The following is a 16,202-nucleotide window of genomic DNA, read 5'->3' on the forward strand; positions in this document are numbered from 1 at the left end:
CCCACTGCTCCGGGTGTGAGTTCACAGTGTGTGTGTGTGTGTGTGTGTGTGTGTGTGTGTGTGTGTGTGTTCACTGCTCTGTGTGTGTGCACTTTAGATGGGTTAATTGCTTAAATATTTATCAAAATCGAAAACGATCAATAGGAACAAGAGACCAAGACTACCAGGTGAGAAATGATCTTATATGTTGTAAATATTGGGTCTCAAATGGAAAGACAGCCAGAAATGGACCTTGACCTGCCCAAAGTTGAATAAAAGTAATTATTAGTGCTCCTCGCGGTGCACATTTACTCTGATGCTAGACGAATGAAAGCTTGGTAAGCCGAGATGTTTGCTTCATCATTCATTCCCCCACCCACAGCTGATTGATTGTTGTGATTTTATTAAGAAAAGGATGAAGGGGAAATTGAAAAATGCTGGTAGCAGTGTGGAAACACAGCGTTGATTATAAACTCTTTGGTGAGACAAAGGGCCACCTTTCCATTTGTAGCCCAACAAATAGGCAGCAGGTGTTTTTGACAGGTGTCTGATTGCGTGCTACAAAAGACATTAAAAAAGCAAACAAATTGATGCATTTTTGTGCCTCTCATGGTAAATGGAGTCGGGCCTGATGGATGCTATTACCCAGGGATCTGATTGGTGGCACGCAGTGACTGAATAGCACAGGTGTTTTGGGGAGAACAGTTTGTGTATCAGTTATGCTGATCGTTGTTGCTTAAATCGTGATCTTCTGAAGTGTATTTGTAGAGCGGCTCACTATGGCACTGGTAGTGTAATTGGTTTAACCTTTTAAATGGATAGATGATTTCCCATAGTATGACACTCGTGATTGAATTATAATATTTATAATGAATGGAGCATATGCAGCCTCCCTTGCAAATCGGACAAACATAAATCAGCGGTCCTTAACTGGTTTGGCATCAGGACACATCATATGAACACATCCCGGTACCAGAATTGTTTATCACACAAAAACATAAATGTCCTTAAAAAAATGTTTGCATGAAAATTGTATGCACTGTATTGTAGCACTGTAATGCAAAATATTCACTAAAAAGAACCAGCTCATAAGAACTTTTTTTTTTACGAATCACACTACATAAGTGTTGTTTTATGTATATTTAATTCACTAAAAAGAACCATATGTGGAGGCATTTATTTAAAAATCAGGTACTGACACCGATTTCATGATTAATATGGATTTAATTCAATTATTATGGAGAGTTATCAAATAAAGTACATGTCAATATTTCTTAAGGAAAACAATGTAAGTTTATGCCATAATATATAAACAGTCAACAAAATTTGTGACTTAAAACGAGATGCAGCGTAAATGCTGGTCATGTGATGATGATTATAATTAAATGTATAATGCAATAATGTTGAAAAATAAAAACAAGACTAAATGTGGTTTACAAAATAAAGTGACGTGACATACAACCAAGGATGGTGACCCATACTTAGAAAGGAAGAAAGGGACTGTTGTGTGTACTTCTAACATGTTTGGCTGGTAAAATAAATGTTGTAAATTCAAATCAGAGCGTCTTCTGTGTCTGGAATGAATGTATTCTTGATTCTATAAGCTAACAATAATATAATAAGATCACCTTGTTTGAAATGGGTTTGGTAAAATACAATTTTGGTTTCGTCTATACAACTAGGTACTTATACTATATTGACTGGGTTAAATAGAATTGCATTACTAAAAAGAGATTAAAATACAATTTTCATTATAAAACTAAACTAAATATCATCAGTTTTTGTTGACTAAAACTGGACGAAAATAGTCATGGATAATTCTGACTAAAATAAGACAAATGCTCAGACTTTTAATTGACTGAAACTTGACTAGACTAAAAAGAGGATGAACATGACTAAAACTAATAAAAACTAAAATGACACCTTCACACAAAGACTAGACTAAAACTAAAATTAAAACAGGCCGCCAAGACAACATTAGTGGTGTCATTCTTTTGGGAGTCAGATTTCACTTGTTGTTTTGTACTGATTATTTCTGTAATGTGAATTTTGAATGAGAAGCATCTACCTGAATCATTAAATGCGAAGTGAAGTAATTATGCCACCTATTGCATTTTCTCCGTTTTTGGAGAAAGTCAGAGTGGACCTGGTCCATAGCGGGGAGATTATTAATGTGAAGTCCAGTAGCTGGGTGAGTGCAGGTTTAGTGACTGTTCTGTGACCTGTGTTCTGTCGGTCGTAGTGGGAGGATGATGTCCCTGTCAGCTCCTCTCACCCTTATGTTCTCATTATCCACCTCCTGTCCCCATGCTCCACATGACAGACTCAGGGACAGGAGCACACAGCCATTCACCACAGATTGTTATATAAAGAAATAGTGCATTATGGGGAAAAAGGAAGAATATAATCTAATAGATGACCTTTCATCAAATAAGCATTTCATCAGTGTGGGTCAAGCTTTAAAGGGGTCATCGGATGCAAAATTCACTTTCGTTGTTGTTTATATAAACAACAACAAACATAAATGTGTGTTGGAAGTGTGTGTACACATCAACCTATAATAATAAAAAAAAAAAAAAACCAAGCGGGTTTTTTAAAAATCCCCTTTCTAAAATCAGGCTGATCTGAGATTCCTGTCAAAGTGACGTAGTTCTGCACAGCCCCCTCCCATGATAGTTGATTGACAAGGCCGTCTTAACTTAGACTCGCCCTGAGTGAGCTGTCATCAGTCCACCATTGTAATAATGAACATAACAGTCGTCATTTAGTTACTCCTGACATCTGATCCGCTGAAGATGCAGAGGATTAATGTTAATTTAGTTTTTGAAGGAAATGCTCCAGTCCTCCATCTGCCTAAATGCATTTAAGTTTGCGCCAATAATTTGTAATCCAGCTTCATCTACAGAAGTGGTTTTTTTATGAATCTTTGCAAATTGCCTTTCCTAATATGCTAGTTAGCAAGTTCCATGGCTAAATTAAACAATATTATGAGAACGGCTCATCATCCCGTGGAAGAGAGGGATGGGGTGAGCAGAGCTCATTAGCATTTAAAGCAACATGCATGCTAACTTTGACAGGGTAAAAGGGTTTTTTACACTACCACTGAGAAATTTTAACCAAAGTATGTTACAGACTTTTCATTAAGACCCTAAAGAATCATATCAAAAATATAAAACCCTAAAATACACAAAAAACATCACAAAATATTAAAGGCACATCTATACAAGTACGTTTTCAATCAACATTTAAAAACAGACACACATTCAGATGATCTAATATCCACTGGCAAACTATTTCATAGTTTTGGAGCCCTCACTGCAAAAGCCCTATCTCCTTTTGTTTTATATCTAGTTCATGGAACTGCCAGCAATTCATTTAAAGAAGATCTAAGACATCTCCCTGTTTTGAAGCTCCGCTAAATACAAGGTGCCAAGCCATTAAAAGCTTTATATGTCAATAAAATTATTTTAAAATTAAAATAAACAGGTAACCAATGTAAAAAAAGCTAAAACAGGTCTAATATGATGAAATAACTTTGTACTTGTCAACAATCTGGTTGCAGCATTCTGTACTAATTGTAAACACAACAAATTATGATGATTCAAAGAAGAAAACAAGGCATTACAATAGTCAAGACAGGAAGAAATAAAAGCATGAATAAGCTTTTTTCTGTATCATTAAAAAAACATCTCACCTTAGAAATATTTCTTAACTGATCAAAACAACACTGAACCAACTTCTTGACATGAAATTCAAAGTTTAAATGAGTATAAAAATAAACACCACATTTTTTTACTACCTGCTTTATTATTTGGAAAATCCCTAATTAGACCAAGCTCAATCTGAATTTTACTTGAGCTCCAATTGTCCAGTACCAACTGTCACAACTTTTTTGTATTTAACTTAAGAAAGTTTAAAGCCATCCGATTTTTTTATATCTATAAAACATGCTTGTAGGACATCAAGACTATTCAGATCATTGCAACACCATGTATAACTGTAAGTCATCTGCATAACAGTGAAAATGTATGTTATGTTTTCGGATTACAGCACCTAATGAAGCATGTAAATTGAAAACAATATTGGTCCTAAAAGGGATCTCTGCGGAACTCCACATTCAACTTCAGGATTTTAGGATGCTTAATCTGCAACTGACACTACAAATGTTCTATTTCACAAATAAGACACAAACCAATCCAACACCGTTCCCGAAACCCCGACCGATGTTTTCAATGTATTAATTAAAATAAAATAGTCAACTGAATCAAAAGCTGCAGTCAAATCTAATTAAACTAAAATTGAACATTCACCAGCATCCTTTGCCATCAATAAATCATTAGTCACTAGTAAAAGAGCAGTTTCGGTACTATGGTCTGCTCTAAAACCAGACTGAAATGTCTTAGAAATATTATTTTTATTAACGACCTTCAACAATTGCTTGGCTACTGCCTTTTCTATTATTTTTTAAATAAAAGGTAGTTTAGAGATAGGTCTACAATCATTTTCAACTGCAGGATCTAATGAAGACTTCTTCAGGAGCAGTTGGATCAACCTTTAACTCCTCCGGAATACATCCAGAACTGTTTACTATAGATAGACAGTAGAATAGGTCCAACCACTTCTATAAACAATCTTACAGGAACCATATCATTAAAACATCAAGTTTTCAACTGTTGCACAATCTCACAAATATCCTGCTCTGATACAGGTAAAAAGAAATCCAACAATACCTCCCTACAGCCTGGATTATCCTCACAATGAAACAAAGGAGTGGAAATCAAAGCCCTTATATTTGCAGCCTTGTCCACAAAAAATTACGTAAAAGACCTACAATCTAAAGGGCTCAATGCAATATTGGGCTGGCGGGTATGTCAAATCATTAATTACAATAAATAAAAACCTAGAATTGTGATGGTTGGTGTCAATTAAATTTGAAAAATAAGCAGATCTTGCAGCTTTAACTGTCTTATTAAAAGACACCAATAAACTCTTCCAATGCTCAAAATAAACATGAAATCTAGTTGATTTCCATATTTCCGTTCTGCTTTCTGACACTTTCTCTTTAAAATACGAATATCCTCATTTATCCATGGTACTTGATTTACTAATGACCTTGTTTTTATTTTCACTGGGGCCACTTAAGACTTAAGTTGGAATAAATATTAGAGTTTATGTGCTTTCCAGTGGAAAATGGCCAACAACAGAGCACAAACAGGTTCTTTTTCACACCCTCTGATAACTATTCACACATATCCAAGAGACTGATATCAGTACATACAGTATACCGTCTGGTGAGAGAAACTCTTTCTGGTTGATCTCATGGAAAGTCTATACAAATGTTTCTTTAGTGTGGTGACTGCGTGACATACAGAGTACTTACAGGCAATTTGAATAGTGCTTTCATTTGTTTCTTTCGTTTTAATTATATTTTATGCTCAACAGCCATTAAAACACACCTGGCACCAGTGAAGGAAGGGAAATGAGAACATGAGACCCTAAAAGATCACAGTGCTTGTAAAAATATGATCATTAAAACGATAGTTTTATCTTGTGGCTCCTCATTTTAGGGAAACCACGGCCATGCCAAATTTAGCCAAGTTAACTTTTTTTTTTTTTTTTTTTTTTGATGAACTATTTCTTTATATGCTTTTAAATGTAGAGTTTTATTAATATAATTTTCAACTTATAATGAAGTAGTTGGATTAAAAGTCTATTTGTAGCATTATATAAGGTTTAATAACACACTATTAAAGCACAGAATCACTTTCACAAATGGTACGAGATAAAATGTCATTGTTTTACAACCGGGAGCTTTGTGGTGGTTGTATCATGTGTCATTGGGTGCACATGGCATGCACATATTTTTCCATCAGATCCCTGTTAAGGTACACTTTGAATCTCCACCCCTACCCTTTTAATTAAATGAAAGCACAGCAGGTCACATACGAGCTCAAAGTCAGACCACAGAAATGGACAGAAGCACATAGCATCAGAATACGCAAACATGGCCGCTCAGCAGGGTAACCAGAAATATAACTGTGAAATCAAAGGGGAAATGGGACTGAATATCTGCAGGGTACACATTTAGAGGTCAACTTTAGCTGCTAATGTGATATACTAATGCAGATACTATATATAAATAGTTAAAAACACTAGCTTGATCTTAGCTATTTAAAGGAATATTTAAATGGTTGAATTCTTCATCTGGTTCTCATTTATTCACACTTATGTTGTTTTAAAAATGTGTATGAATATGTATGACTTTCTTTCTGAGACTTTTTGAATAATGTGCTTCTTTCTGTTTTCCCGGTATTTGCAATGAATGGTGGCTAAAGAAATGTAATGGAAGTGGCCTGTATGACATGCTCTATATTTCAATCGGATGAAACCATACTATTGCTTACAGTTGGTTGTTAATCACTGATATACTGTATTTCTCTTCAGTTGAATATGTACTGTTGTGATTAATGACGAGACGTTCAGTTGAAAATTATTCAGTTCAGTTCTTTCACGTATTCAGATATCAATACTTTTCATTACTTATTATGAACCCTCCAGAGAAAGTTGGGGCAGATGTTTTTTTAGTGAATAACAACTTAAATATCCATCTACTCCTCACACAAGGTTTCATATAACTTCAGAAGACTTGAAATATAGCAAATATATAATATGGACCCCTTTATGATTCTTTTATGATGTATTTTTGGCTTTTTGGAGCTTGGCAGACCTCCAAAAAAAACAAAAAGTTTACAATATTTTGAAGTTGAAAGAAGTCTCTTATGCTCATCAAGCCTGAATTAGATAGATAGATAGATAGATAGATAGATAGATAGATAGATAGATAGATAGATAGATAGATAGATAAATAGATAGAGTGCTTATGTAAAGTAAACCAGGCTGATTACATCAGAGATGGCAAAGAGAATAGAGACTCGTTGCATTTTCAGTGAATTATTATTTTCCATTGTGTTTCGCTTTTAAAGAGCCGCACAGATGGGAAATAAAAAATTACCTGTATTACAGTGTATGATGTAGCTGTCCATCAGTGTAAACAATGTGCAAAGTAATTAAACCAAAAAGTACACGATTTATAAAGTTATTGGCTTCTAAAGTAAGGGGTCGACTCTGAATCGCTGAAACGAGTCGTTATAGATTTCAAATCTTTTGCCCATCTCTATGTACGTCACTAGGAACACTTTGCATAATAATCTCCGCCTACCGTCTTGAGAGAAACGGAACTCTGACCTGCCCCACCCCCCCACACAGATGCTATGGTTGGTGTGAGAGCATCATGTCGAGGAGACAGTGTGTTTTTAATTGTAAAGGCAAGTTTGTTTTATTTTCACTGCCAAAGAATGAAGATCAGAAGAACCAATGGCTAATATTCATTTTTTAAAACAATACCACAGCAGTACAACAAATCCTTGCTCTGTTCACAACATTTCACTGATGACTGCTTTTCTAATCTCGGTGAGTACAGCGGGATTTTCAAAGCGTTTGGCCATAAAAGAGGGTTCATTACCAACTTTATTTAGAACAACGAGCATCTCCGAATCACAACGCAAAGTATGATTATGAAGTTATGTGTCTGTTTTCTCCCGAGCGTCTTATCAGTATGTGTGCTGTCTGCAGCCTTTATTTGCGCTGATCTTCATTTACAAACACGTCATTAAAATGAAGTGTAACTCCGTGAATACTCAACGAAGAGACATGAGAGAGATATCTATAGAAAGCTTGACATGTCTACTTTAAAACTAAACAAGTGCTGCCGAAAACAGATATTCTGTGATAAAGTAATCCATATGATAACAACGCACTGTTTGTCAGTTTTTCATGTCTCCCTTCGTTATATCTAATGTGACCGCGCTGAATGCGCGCTATTCAGATTCAAACTGAAGCGCGCGGCTTGAATACACCCACACAGAAGAAAAAGCAACGAGACTGTTCAAGTTGTTTATTTTACTGTTTGCTTCGCGGTGAGAGGAATGAGACATAATTCACCCCAAACAGATGCTAACGCATTGTTTACCGTGGAGGTGTGTGCGGAACAACCAATCAAACCTGACTATGTTAGTTGACCAATCAGAACACAGTATGCTACCGAAAGGTGGGGTTTAAGGAAACTGAATCTTTTGAACAGCTTCGCGCAAACCGTTTGGGGATCTCTGAGAATTGAGGTAATTTTAAAATGATATTTTGACAAAATGACAATGTTTTTTAACCTTGGATGGATTTAAACCTAATGTACAGGAGTTATCAACAGTGATAGGAAGCTTAGAATTTTCATCTTACTGGCTCTTTAAACACTGAGATATGTCATATTCTGTGATTGTCCCTGAAGGGTGCGATCCCTCACATATCGTGCTGTGAGAAGTACAGACTGAACGGATTGTCGAAACAACACATGCAAACTGTTTTCCCGACTGGATAAACAGTATCTCGCTACTAAAGTTTTGATGAAGACTGCAATCAAGGTAAAGATGATTGTGGTGCCGTACAGGAGTTGTACAGTAGGCACGCATGATTCCGTTATAATAATGCATGTATGAGAGCTTTTGATGCACTGATCGCAGATTGTATTTATGCACAGGCACAGACATTTCTGCACATTCACGTTGTTTCCACACACATTCACGATAATGGTTTGATTCGTTGTGTATGTTGCTGTGTTTAGTAATTCTGAATGGATCTGTGTACTGTAATCAATATATATGCAGTCAGCAGGTGGTTGGTTTAAGTTTTTTTTTTTTTCTTGTTTTTTTTGTCATCACCATGTGGTCCTGTTCGGTACCACAATTTGACTTCTCTAAAATGTAAAAAAAAGCTATCTGCTGTTGCACTGTATAAGGGGGGTCAAACACAGTATTAGAATGGTGTTCCTAATAATCCTTTAGGTGAGTGTGTGTGTATATATATATATATATATATATATATAAATAACTCTTTTTTTTAATTTAATATACTAATATATACAGCCATTACTCCAGTCTTCAACGACACATGATCTTTCATAATCAGAATTATTATTTCTTAGTATTATCAATGTTTAGGAAACCATGATACTTTTTCAGGATTCTTTGATGAACAGAAGGTTTGATGAAAAACATTAAATGTTTTTTACTGTTACATTTATTTAACGAATCCTTTTTGAATAAAAATATAAATTTCTAAAAAAAACTTACTGGGTTTTGAATTTGTTGCTTATTTATACACCCCATATAATTTAACCTGTTAGCCAGCAACCCCCATTATGAGACTCACAGCCCTATCTAACTTAAAATTGTAACAGTTCCTTACTTAAGTGTGTTACACACACAATTTTGGTGTCTTTGGAAAGAAGACCCTTTGGGCTTTACTTTTTATAAACCAGATTTTATAATGGCTCAAAAATATTAAAAGTTATAGACACTGAAGTGCCTTGAAATTTATTTTTTTACAGCACTGATTTTTTTTTTTTTTTGAGTCCTGGAGCAATCTAGAATACTAATGGGTTGAAAGTCACATGTCTCATGAGTTTCTATTTCAAATCTGAAGAAGATCCATGAAAAATCAGATTCCTGCAATTATTTTTCTGAGACTATGTCTAGCCAGGCACATTCAACATAAAGGTTTGTTGAATGTCCAGGTCTGGGGTCAATTCTAATCTCAAAACAAAAGATTAGAGTTAAAAACAAACTTTTGTGTACCACTGATAGTCATACAGGTTTGGATCAGCATGAGGGTAAATTATATTTCCTAAAAGGGTGTAATGTGATTTACCATAGTCTTTTTCTTCAAATCCTATATAGGTTTTGCTGTTGTAATATTGCACAACTGGCATTTGAGAGGAATCAGCTTTCAAAATCATCCTTTTTGAACGATGCCTTGCTAGAACAGCTGTCTACACTCAGATGGCATCAAATGGGCTTCTGCTGAAATCTGACCATCAATATCTTGTAAGAAGACTGACAGCAGTGACATCTAATCACTGCCCTACTGACATGCCATAACTCCAGTCTGATAAACGTCAGGCTGAGGAGCTTATTGACACGAGGATCCTCTATTTATAGCGATGTATTTCTGCTGTAATTGGCTGGATGCATCTAGAAGATTTTTACATGCTGTTTATCATACACTGTCTCCATATTAATTGATCTGCTCATAATCTTGAAACGTCTGTGAACTCGATTGTTAGTTGCATATGGAGATCTTGGAAATCTGTTGCAATATTTGAGATATGTTCAATTATAATAATGCTAGTCCTAACTCAAATGTTTGGGACATTTCCCTCAAGGCAAATTATGTGTTATTCTAGGAGAAAGGCTCCAGATTTATATTTTTATAGTGAGTTTGAATTCTTTGAATGTCAAAAATAAGACTTTTGGAGGGTGCTGACCAAGCAACACAAGCATTGTAATTAAATAGTATTTAGGGTGGATAAAATGCTATATGAAAATATCCTTTGCAAACCTGTTAAGAGCCTCACTGTTGGATTGAGTTGAAGTTTGTACTCCATAACCGGCAGCAGCAAGAGTTTTACATTTAGATTTCAGAAAGTGTCCAGATGATTCTTAATGTTTCTGTGTTTATTCAGCTCTACAAAAATGTACATGCACACTTTGCATATGGATCCCTGTGAATACAAAAGAAATCACCTTCCTTTTCAGCCAGCATGTTTCTTGTCTTTCCGCTCTGTCTGTGATGTCCAGCAATGGATTCTCTATAGTTTTCTTTCTTCTACAACAGTCTCCTTGACTTTGACAGGGATGGCAGTTTGCCATCAAAAAAGCACAGTGTAACACGGCACTTGAATAAAATGCTAATGCAGGAAAGAAAGAAGTGTGTGATCTCACCCAGTAGTGTCATTTCATCTTACATATGCTACGAGAAGAATAAAATCCAGGCCTGAATGAAATTTGGTGCATGCAAAGTATCTGATGAAGTGAAAAGTAAAAGTTTTCTTTTTAACACTATTGTATGTGTCCCGTTTCTCCTTACGCTTGCTCAGGAGCTGCTCAGAACATATCAGGTACTGCTCTTCCTCTTCCATCTGGTGTCTTCAGACTCCTACATTTTCTTTCTTTGCACGTTGTTTTCCTGTTGTGCATGGTTTAATAGCTTCTGCATGTTTTTCAAACTTAAATGTTTCTTTGTTCTGATCCTACCTTGTCTACATTTTAGATTTCCATTGAATAATTCTAGATGAAACCAGTGGTTAATTTACACAAGATTCATCTTCGTGTGCTTTTTAAACTGAATATTTTATCTTTTTTAATAACAACTTTTTTAAAATTGTATATTATAAGCCAATGTTGCCATTAACACTAGAATTCATACTCATTCAGCTATTTCAAGTTTTTTTCATTTATTTAATTTATGCCATTATGCCATAAGATTTCTAATATAGTTTTGGGAGTCTTACGTGCATGCAATGTAAAAAAAAACACTTTTGTTTTCTCTTAATATACATTTAATTTCACTGTTTTTCTCTGTGATTAGTAAATGATTTCTACAAAGCAGTTAGAAAAATCAGTCTCTTAACCCCTCCTCTCTGTGAGCCTACTCTGCTCTGATTGGTTAGATGGCCCAGTCCTTTGCTATTGGTCTACTGTGTACAGCGTGTGTCGGAAATGATACGGCCGTTGCCGTCGCTCAGTGATTCCCTGTCCTGGTCCTGGTGAACCCCCAACACTGCACATTTTAGTCTCCTATTCAAACACACCTGTTTCAACTCATCAGCTCATTAGTGAAGACTCCAAGACCTCAAATGTGTGTGTCAGATAAGAGAGAAAACTAAAATATGCAGTGTTGGGGTTTCTCCAGGACCAGGATTGGGAACCGAGAGAATCTACAGAGAGAAAAGATGGTATCAATTTTACTGTATAAATTCACCTCTTTTATAAAGAATTAAGTGTATGGATAGAAAATATAAACATCTATTATTTGTCATAATTTCAGGTTATGATTCAGTGTAGCAATCTGGTCCTAATAAACTGGGTACTGATCCATCTTTCAAGAGCAAGCATGATATTAACCACACGGAAATGCTAAAGTGTTTGATGGCGGGGTCAAGTTGTCCATGGCAGGCCAGCATAGAACATTATGCAAATGTGTTACGCAGTGAAATGTAGCTATCAAGTAGGATTCGAATTCCTGATGACTCATTTAGGTGATTCAGAGTCAATTCTTTTTTTCTTTTTTAAGAGACAATGCTTTTATTAACCGTGCACACCGTCAGCTTCACAACTTTGCAGATAGTATACATCAGGGCTCCTCAAATCTTGCCCTGGAGGGCCAGTCTGCTGCAGAGTTTAGCTCCATCCCTGATCAAACTCACCTACCTGTGATTTTCTAATGATCCTGATTGGCATGCTCAGGTGTGTTTGATTAGGGTTCGAACTAAACTCTGCAGGAAAGTGGATCTCGTGGGCCAGATTTGAGGATCCCTGGTTTACATTCACAGACAGCTATAGTAAACACTGCATGAAAGGGCAATTTTCGGAATGGCACAATAGGGGCACTTTAATTGCATGAACCTTAAAATTAAATATCTGTAATTTCAGGTAATTAATTTAGATAACACTCACTCACATATACAATAGATATGTGACAAAGGTCTGTGAAGGCAAGCAGATCAACAGCAGTTGGCTGAATCGAACAAAATCTGCCAAAACATGTCGCAGTCAGTTTATCTCCACAATCAAAAGAAATATATAATGATTATATTTTGCTTAAAGAAAAAGCAGTTTGCTTAAATTATGCTTATTTTAGGACCATTAAGTGTTTTTTGCACTGTGATATTATTTTCATTTCCTTCAGTTGTCAATACCATGATGCAATAAAAGATTATTGTTATCATATTTTATGTGGCATTATATACACTCTAAAAATGGCTGGGTTAAAAATAACCCAATTGGCAACCCAGCACTGGGTAAATATTGGACAGAACACATGCTGGGTTAAAGTAACCCAGCATGCTGGTTTACACATTTTAACCCAGCATGCTGGGTTATTGAGAAAACCCAAGATAGAGTCATTTTTACCATTTGTGGGTTTGCATTTTTATGATTCTGGGTTATTCTTGCTGGGTTATTCTCATAATTTCACTTTTGCTTAACAAAGCAATCATGGATTAATAAATAATGAAGAATACAGGTTATTTAGACTGTTAAAAAATATTTTTAATGCCATCTGACCAATGATTTGTACCAATGACAAACAACATGGAATTTTCCCTTTTTTTGTTTCCAGCAAATGCAAAATAAATAAATAAAAATCACAGAAATACAGTTGCAATGAATAAGAAAATTATTTCTGAATGACCTATGTCTAGCTGTTTAACTATTACATTTTGAGATTTTTAGCTATTTAAATACACAGTGAAATGACATTGACAATTAACATTCTTTAAATTTAAATGTAAAATCATTTAAAGATGTCCTTAAATTTAAGTATCAAGTATATAAAGACTCCTACGTAGGTAGATGTGCACTGCTTAGGGTAGTTCAACATATAGTTCACCCAAAAATGAAAATTCTGTCATTTATTACTCAACTTCATGTCGTTACAAACCCGTAAGACCTTTGTTCATCTTCAGAACACAAGTTAAGATATTTTCGTTGATATTCGAGAGCTTTTAGACCAGGGTGAATAATTAGTGACAATTTTCATTTTTGGGTGAACTATTGTCAAACACTTAAGCTCTGAAGCAAAGATCTACACCTGAGAGCAGTGTACTCCGTTATAGAGCCTGTCTATGGAAGGACAATTTTCAAAAGGAATTGCTAATTATATTTTCAATTGCGTTTTCCACATGTGACAAATTGTGACAATCCAAACACAATTGCAAATCTTGAACAAAAACAGTTTCAAAAACATTGAACAAAAATTACGGTTTCAGTTTTCATGAATGCACAGTGACTGCCAAATTTCAAATGGAAAAAAAAGTCAGTTTGTAGCTGTATTTTCCATGTATTATGAGTAATAAGCCTGTCATATTGATCAAATACTGCATCATAGCAGCTTTACAGTATTAAATAGGAAAATAGTGTGTAATAATGCAAAGGGACAATAGTAAACACTCAGTTTTCAGTTGAAGTCAGTTTATCATTGATTCAGTGATGTATCGTCCCTCTGTGCAATCAAGTGGATGATATCGCTTGATATTAATTGTCTCCAACTAAAGAAAAACAAGGAACCAAAACTCCATCGGTGACAGAATGGAGAAAAAAACCTTGGAAGAAACCAGGCTCAGTTGGGGGTCAGTTCTCCTCTGACCAGACGAAACCAGCAGTTCAATTCCAGACTGCAGCAAAGTCAGATTGTGCAGAAGAATCATCTGTTTCCTGTGGTCTTGTCCTGGTGGTCCTCTGAGACAAGGTCTTTACAGGGGATCTGTATCTGGGGCTCTAGTTGTCCTGGTCTCCGCTGTCTTTCAGGGATGTAGAGGTCCTTTCTAGGTGCTGATCCACCATCTGGTCTGGATACGTACTGGATACGGGTGGCTACGGTGACCTTGGAATAAGAGAGAAACAGACTAATGTTAGCATAGATGCAACATAAGAACAAGTACATGAGGTTTTATGAATTACCATGTCTGTTTTTTCACTGTGTCACACATGTTACCTGCCAAAACTCAAATGGAATCTTTAGCATCTGAATTTCCAAAGCCTCACATTGAAAACTGTCAATTTTTGTCAGAGGTGGGACCATACTATGGAGAGTGTTTGTATTGGGAGGTGACGTCACTCAAAGACAACTGTGCAAAATGCTTTGAACAATGGAGGTTAAGGCACTACTAAAGGCAGCTGCCGCTCTGAGAGATGTGTGATAAAGAACAGACAGTGCAACCCGGATCTCCCTATATTCTTGGCACGTCACACAATAATAATTCTGTAATTTTTACCCCAAATGCAGCTACTATCCCCTGCTAACCGTTAGAGCCACATGGTACTATTGGTCAATATTCACCATTAACCAAATGCTTTTCACCGGAGGAATAAAGTATAGGGTAAGATGCAGCTAGGTAAATAAGAGTAGAACTGCAATGTTGTTTGCTGACGTGCATTGACGTCCAAACAGTGAGAGATTTGGGGTAAAAACTACAAAATATCTCCCAATACAAACACGCCCTATAGTATAGTCCCACCCTTGACATAAATTGACAGCTTTCTGTGTAAGGCATCTGAAATACAAATGCTTTTCAATTGAGTTTGGACTATTTCACAATGTATATGTCCACATGTGGAAAAATACAATTAAATATACAATTTGCAATTCCTTTTGAAAATAGTGCAGAATATCCTTACCTGTCCATTGATTATGATCAATGCCTGAGAGATCTGCTGTCATTTTTAAATCGCCATGACAATTGGATGGGGTTTTGTGGACTCTGCTCAGTTAAGGAATTCCATGTTTGTTCCAACCTTTAAAATAAAGTTAAAAAAAAAGAAAAAATACAAATTGTTTTAATAACAGTGATTCAGTTCAATTAACTGTGTGAAGTTAATCATGAAATTGACCCATCATGATTATGAGTTAAATTCACCTATGAGTTGGTCTACAGAAGCAGAATATGATATAGTGATTGGCTGAAAGGTGTGCTTTCAAACTGTCTAATCAATGGGATGTTCCAGTCATTATAAATCACAGTTTTATGTTAATATGCTGGCTATATCAAACACACACAGTCACTGGCACAGATAAGGGAGATCACACTGCATGCGCGCACACAGACATTTCTATGACAAGTCACGTAGGTAAAACAGTCCATATATAAAAACTTATAGATGTACCAAAGTGATAAGGACAAGTCAAAAACACGATCTGGAAAATTAATATATGATGTTTACGCTCATAAATTAGGTACATTCTGGTGCAGCTTTAACTATAGCACGAAATAAAAATATATGTGCGTTTAAGTTACGTGAGGGTTAACGTTAGTTGATTATCACAGACAAACAATTATGTAAAATTTATAATAAACACGAACTTACCGTTAGACGCCTCAATAAGACTGCATTCGACGAGTTTTTCTCTCACAAATGTATCCATGCGCTTTTCTGACAGGAAAAAAACACATTTTGAATTATAATTTGTATTTAAAAAGACTTTATAAACCACAAAAGCATCAAATCACTTCCCTAACGCGGCCAGCGTCACTCGCTGTGCGTGCGCGTACATTGAAATGCCCTGAGACGTCTATTCTTTTCCGGGAATCACTTTGTTCGAGAATTACTGAACCG

The 16,202-nt window shown here is 35.7% G+C and overlaps 1 protein-coding gene across 4 annotated transcripts in view; it reads left to right on the forward strand.

The window, feature by feature from the left end:
* Positions 1–16,202, forward strand: part of LOC113058367 (cell adhesion molecule 1-like) — a 183,806-nt gene that overhangs the window by 95,733 nt on the left and 71,871 nt on the right. For 2 of the 4 annotated variants that reach the window (XM_026226198.1, XM_026226200.1), the window contains exon 2: positions 10,967–10,987. The exons of the other annotated variants lie outside the window; for them this stretch is intronic. In XM_026226198.1, coding sequence (XP_026081983.1) covers positions 10,967–10,987 — 21 coding nt within the window. The remainder of the gene's footprint in view (positions 1–10,966; positions 10,988–16,202) is intronic. 4 annotated transcript variants of the gene reach the window in all.

This window comes from Carassius auratus, chromosome 40 (genome assembly GCF_003368295.1).
Source record: "Carassius auratus strain Wakin chromosome 40, ASM336829v1, whole genome shotgun sequence".
Lineage (NCBI taxonomy): Eukaryota > Metazoa > Chordata > Actinopteri > Cypriniformes > Cyprinidae > Carassius > Carassius auratus.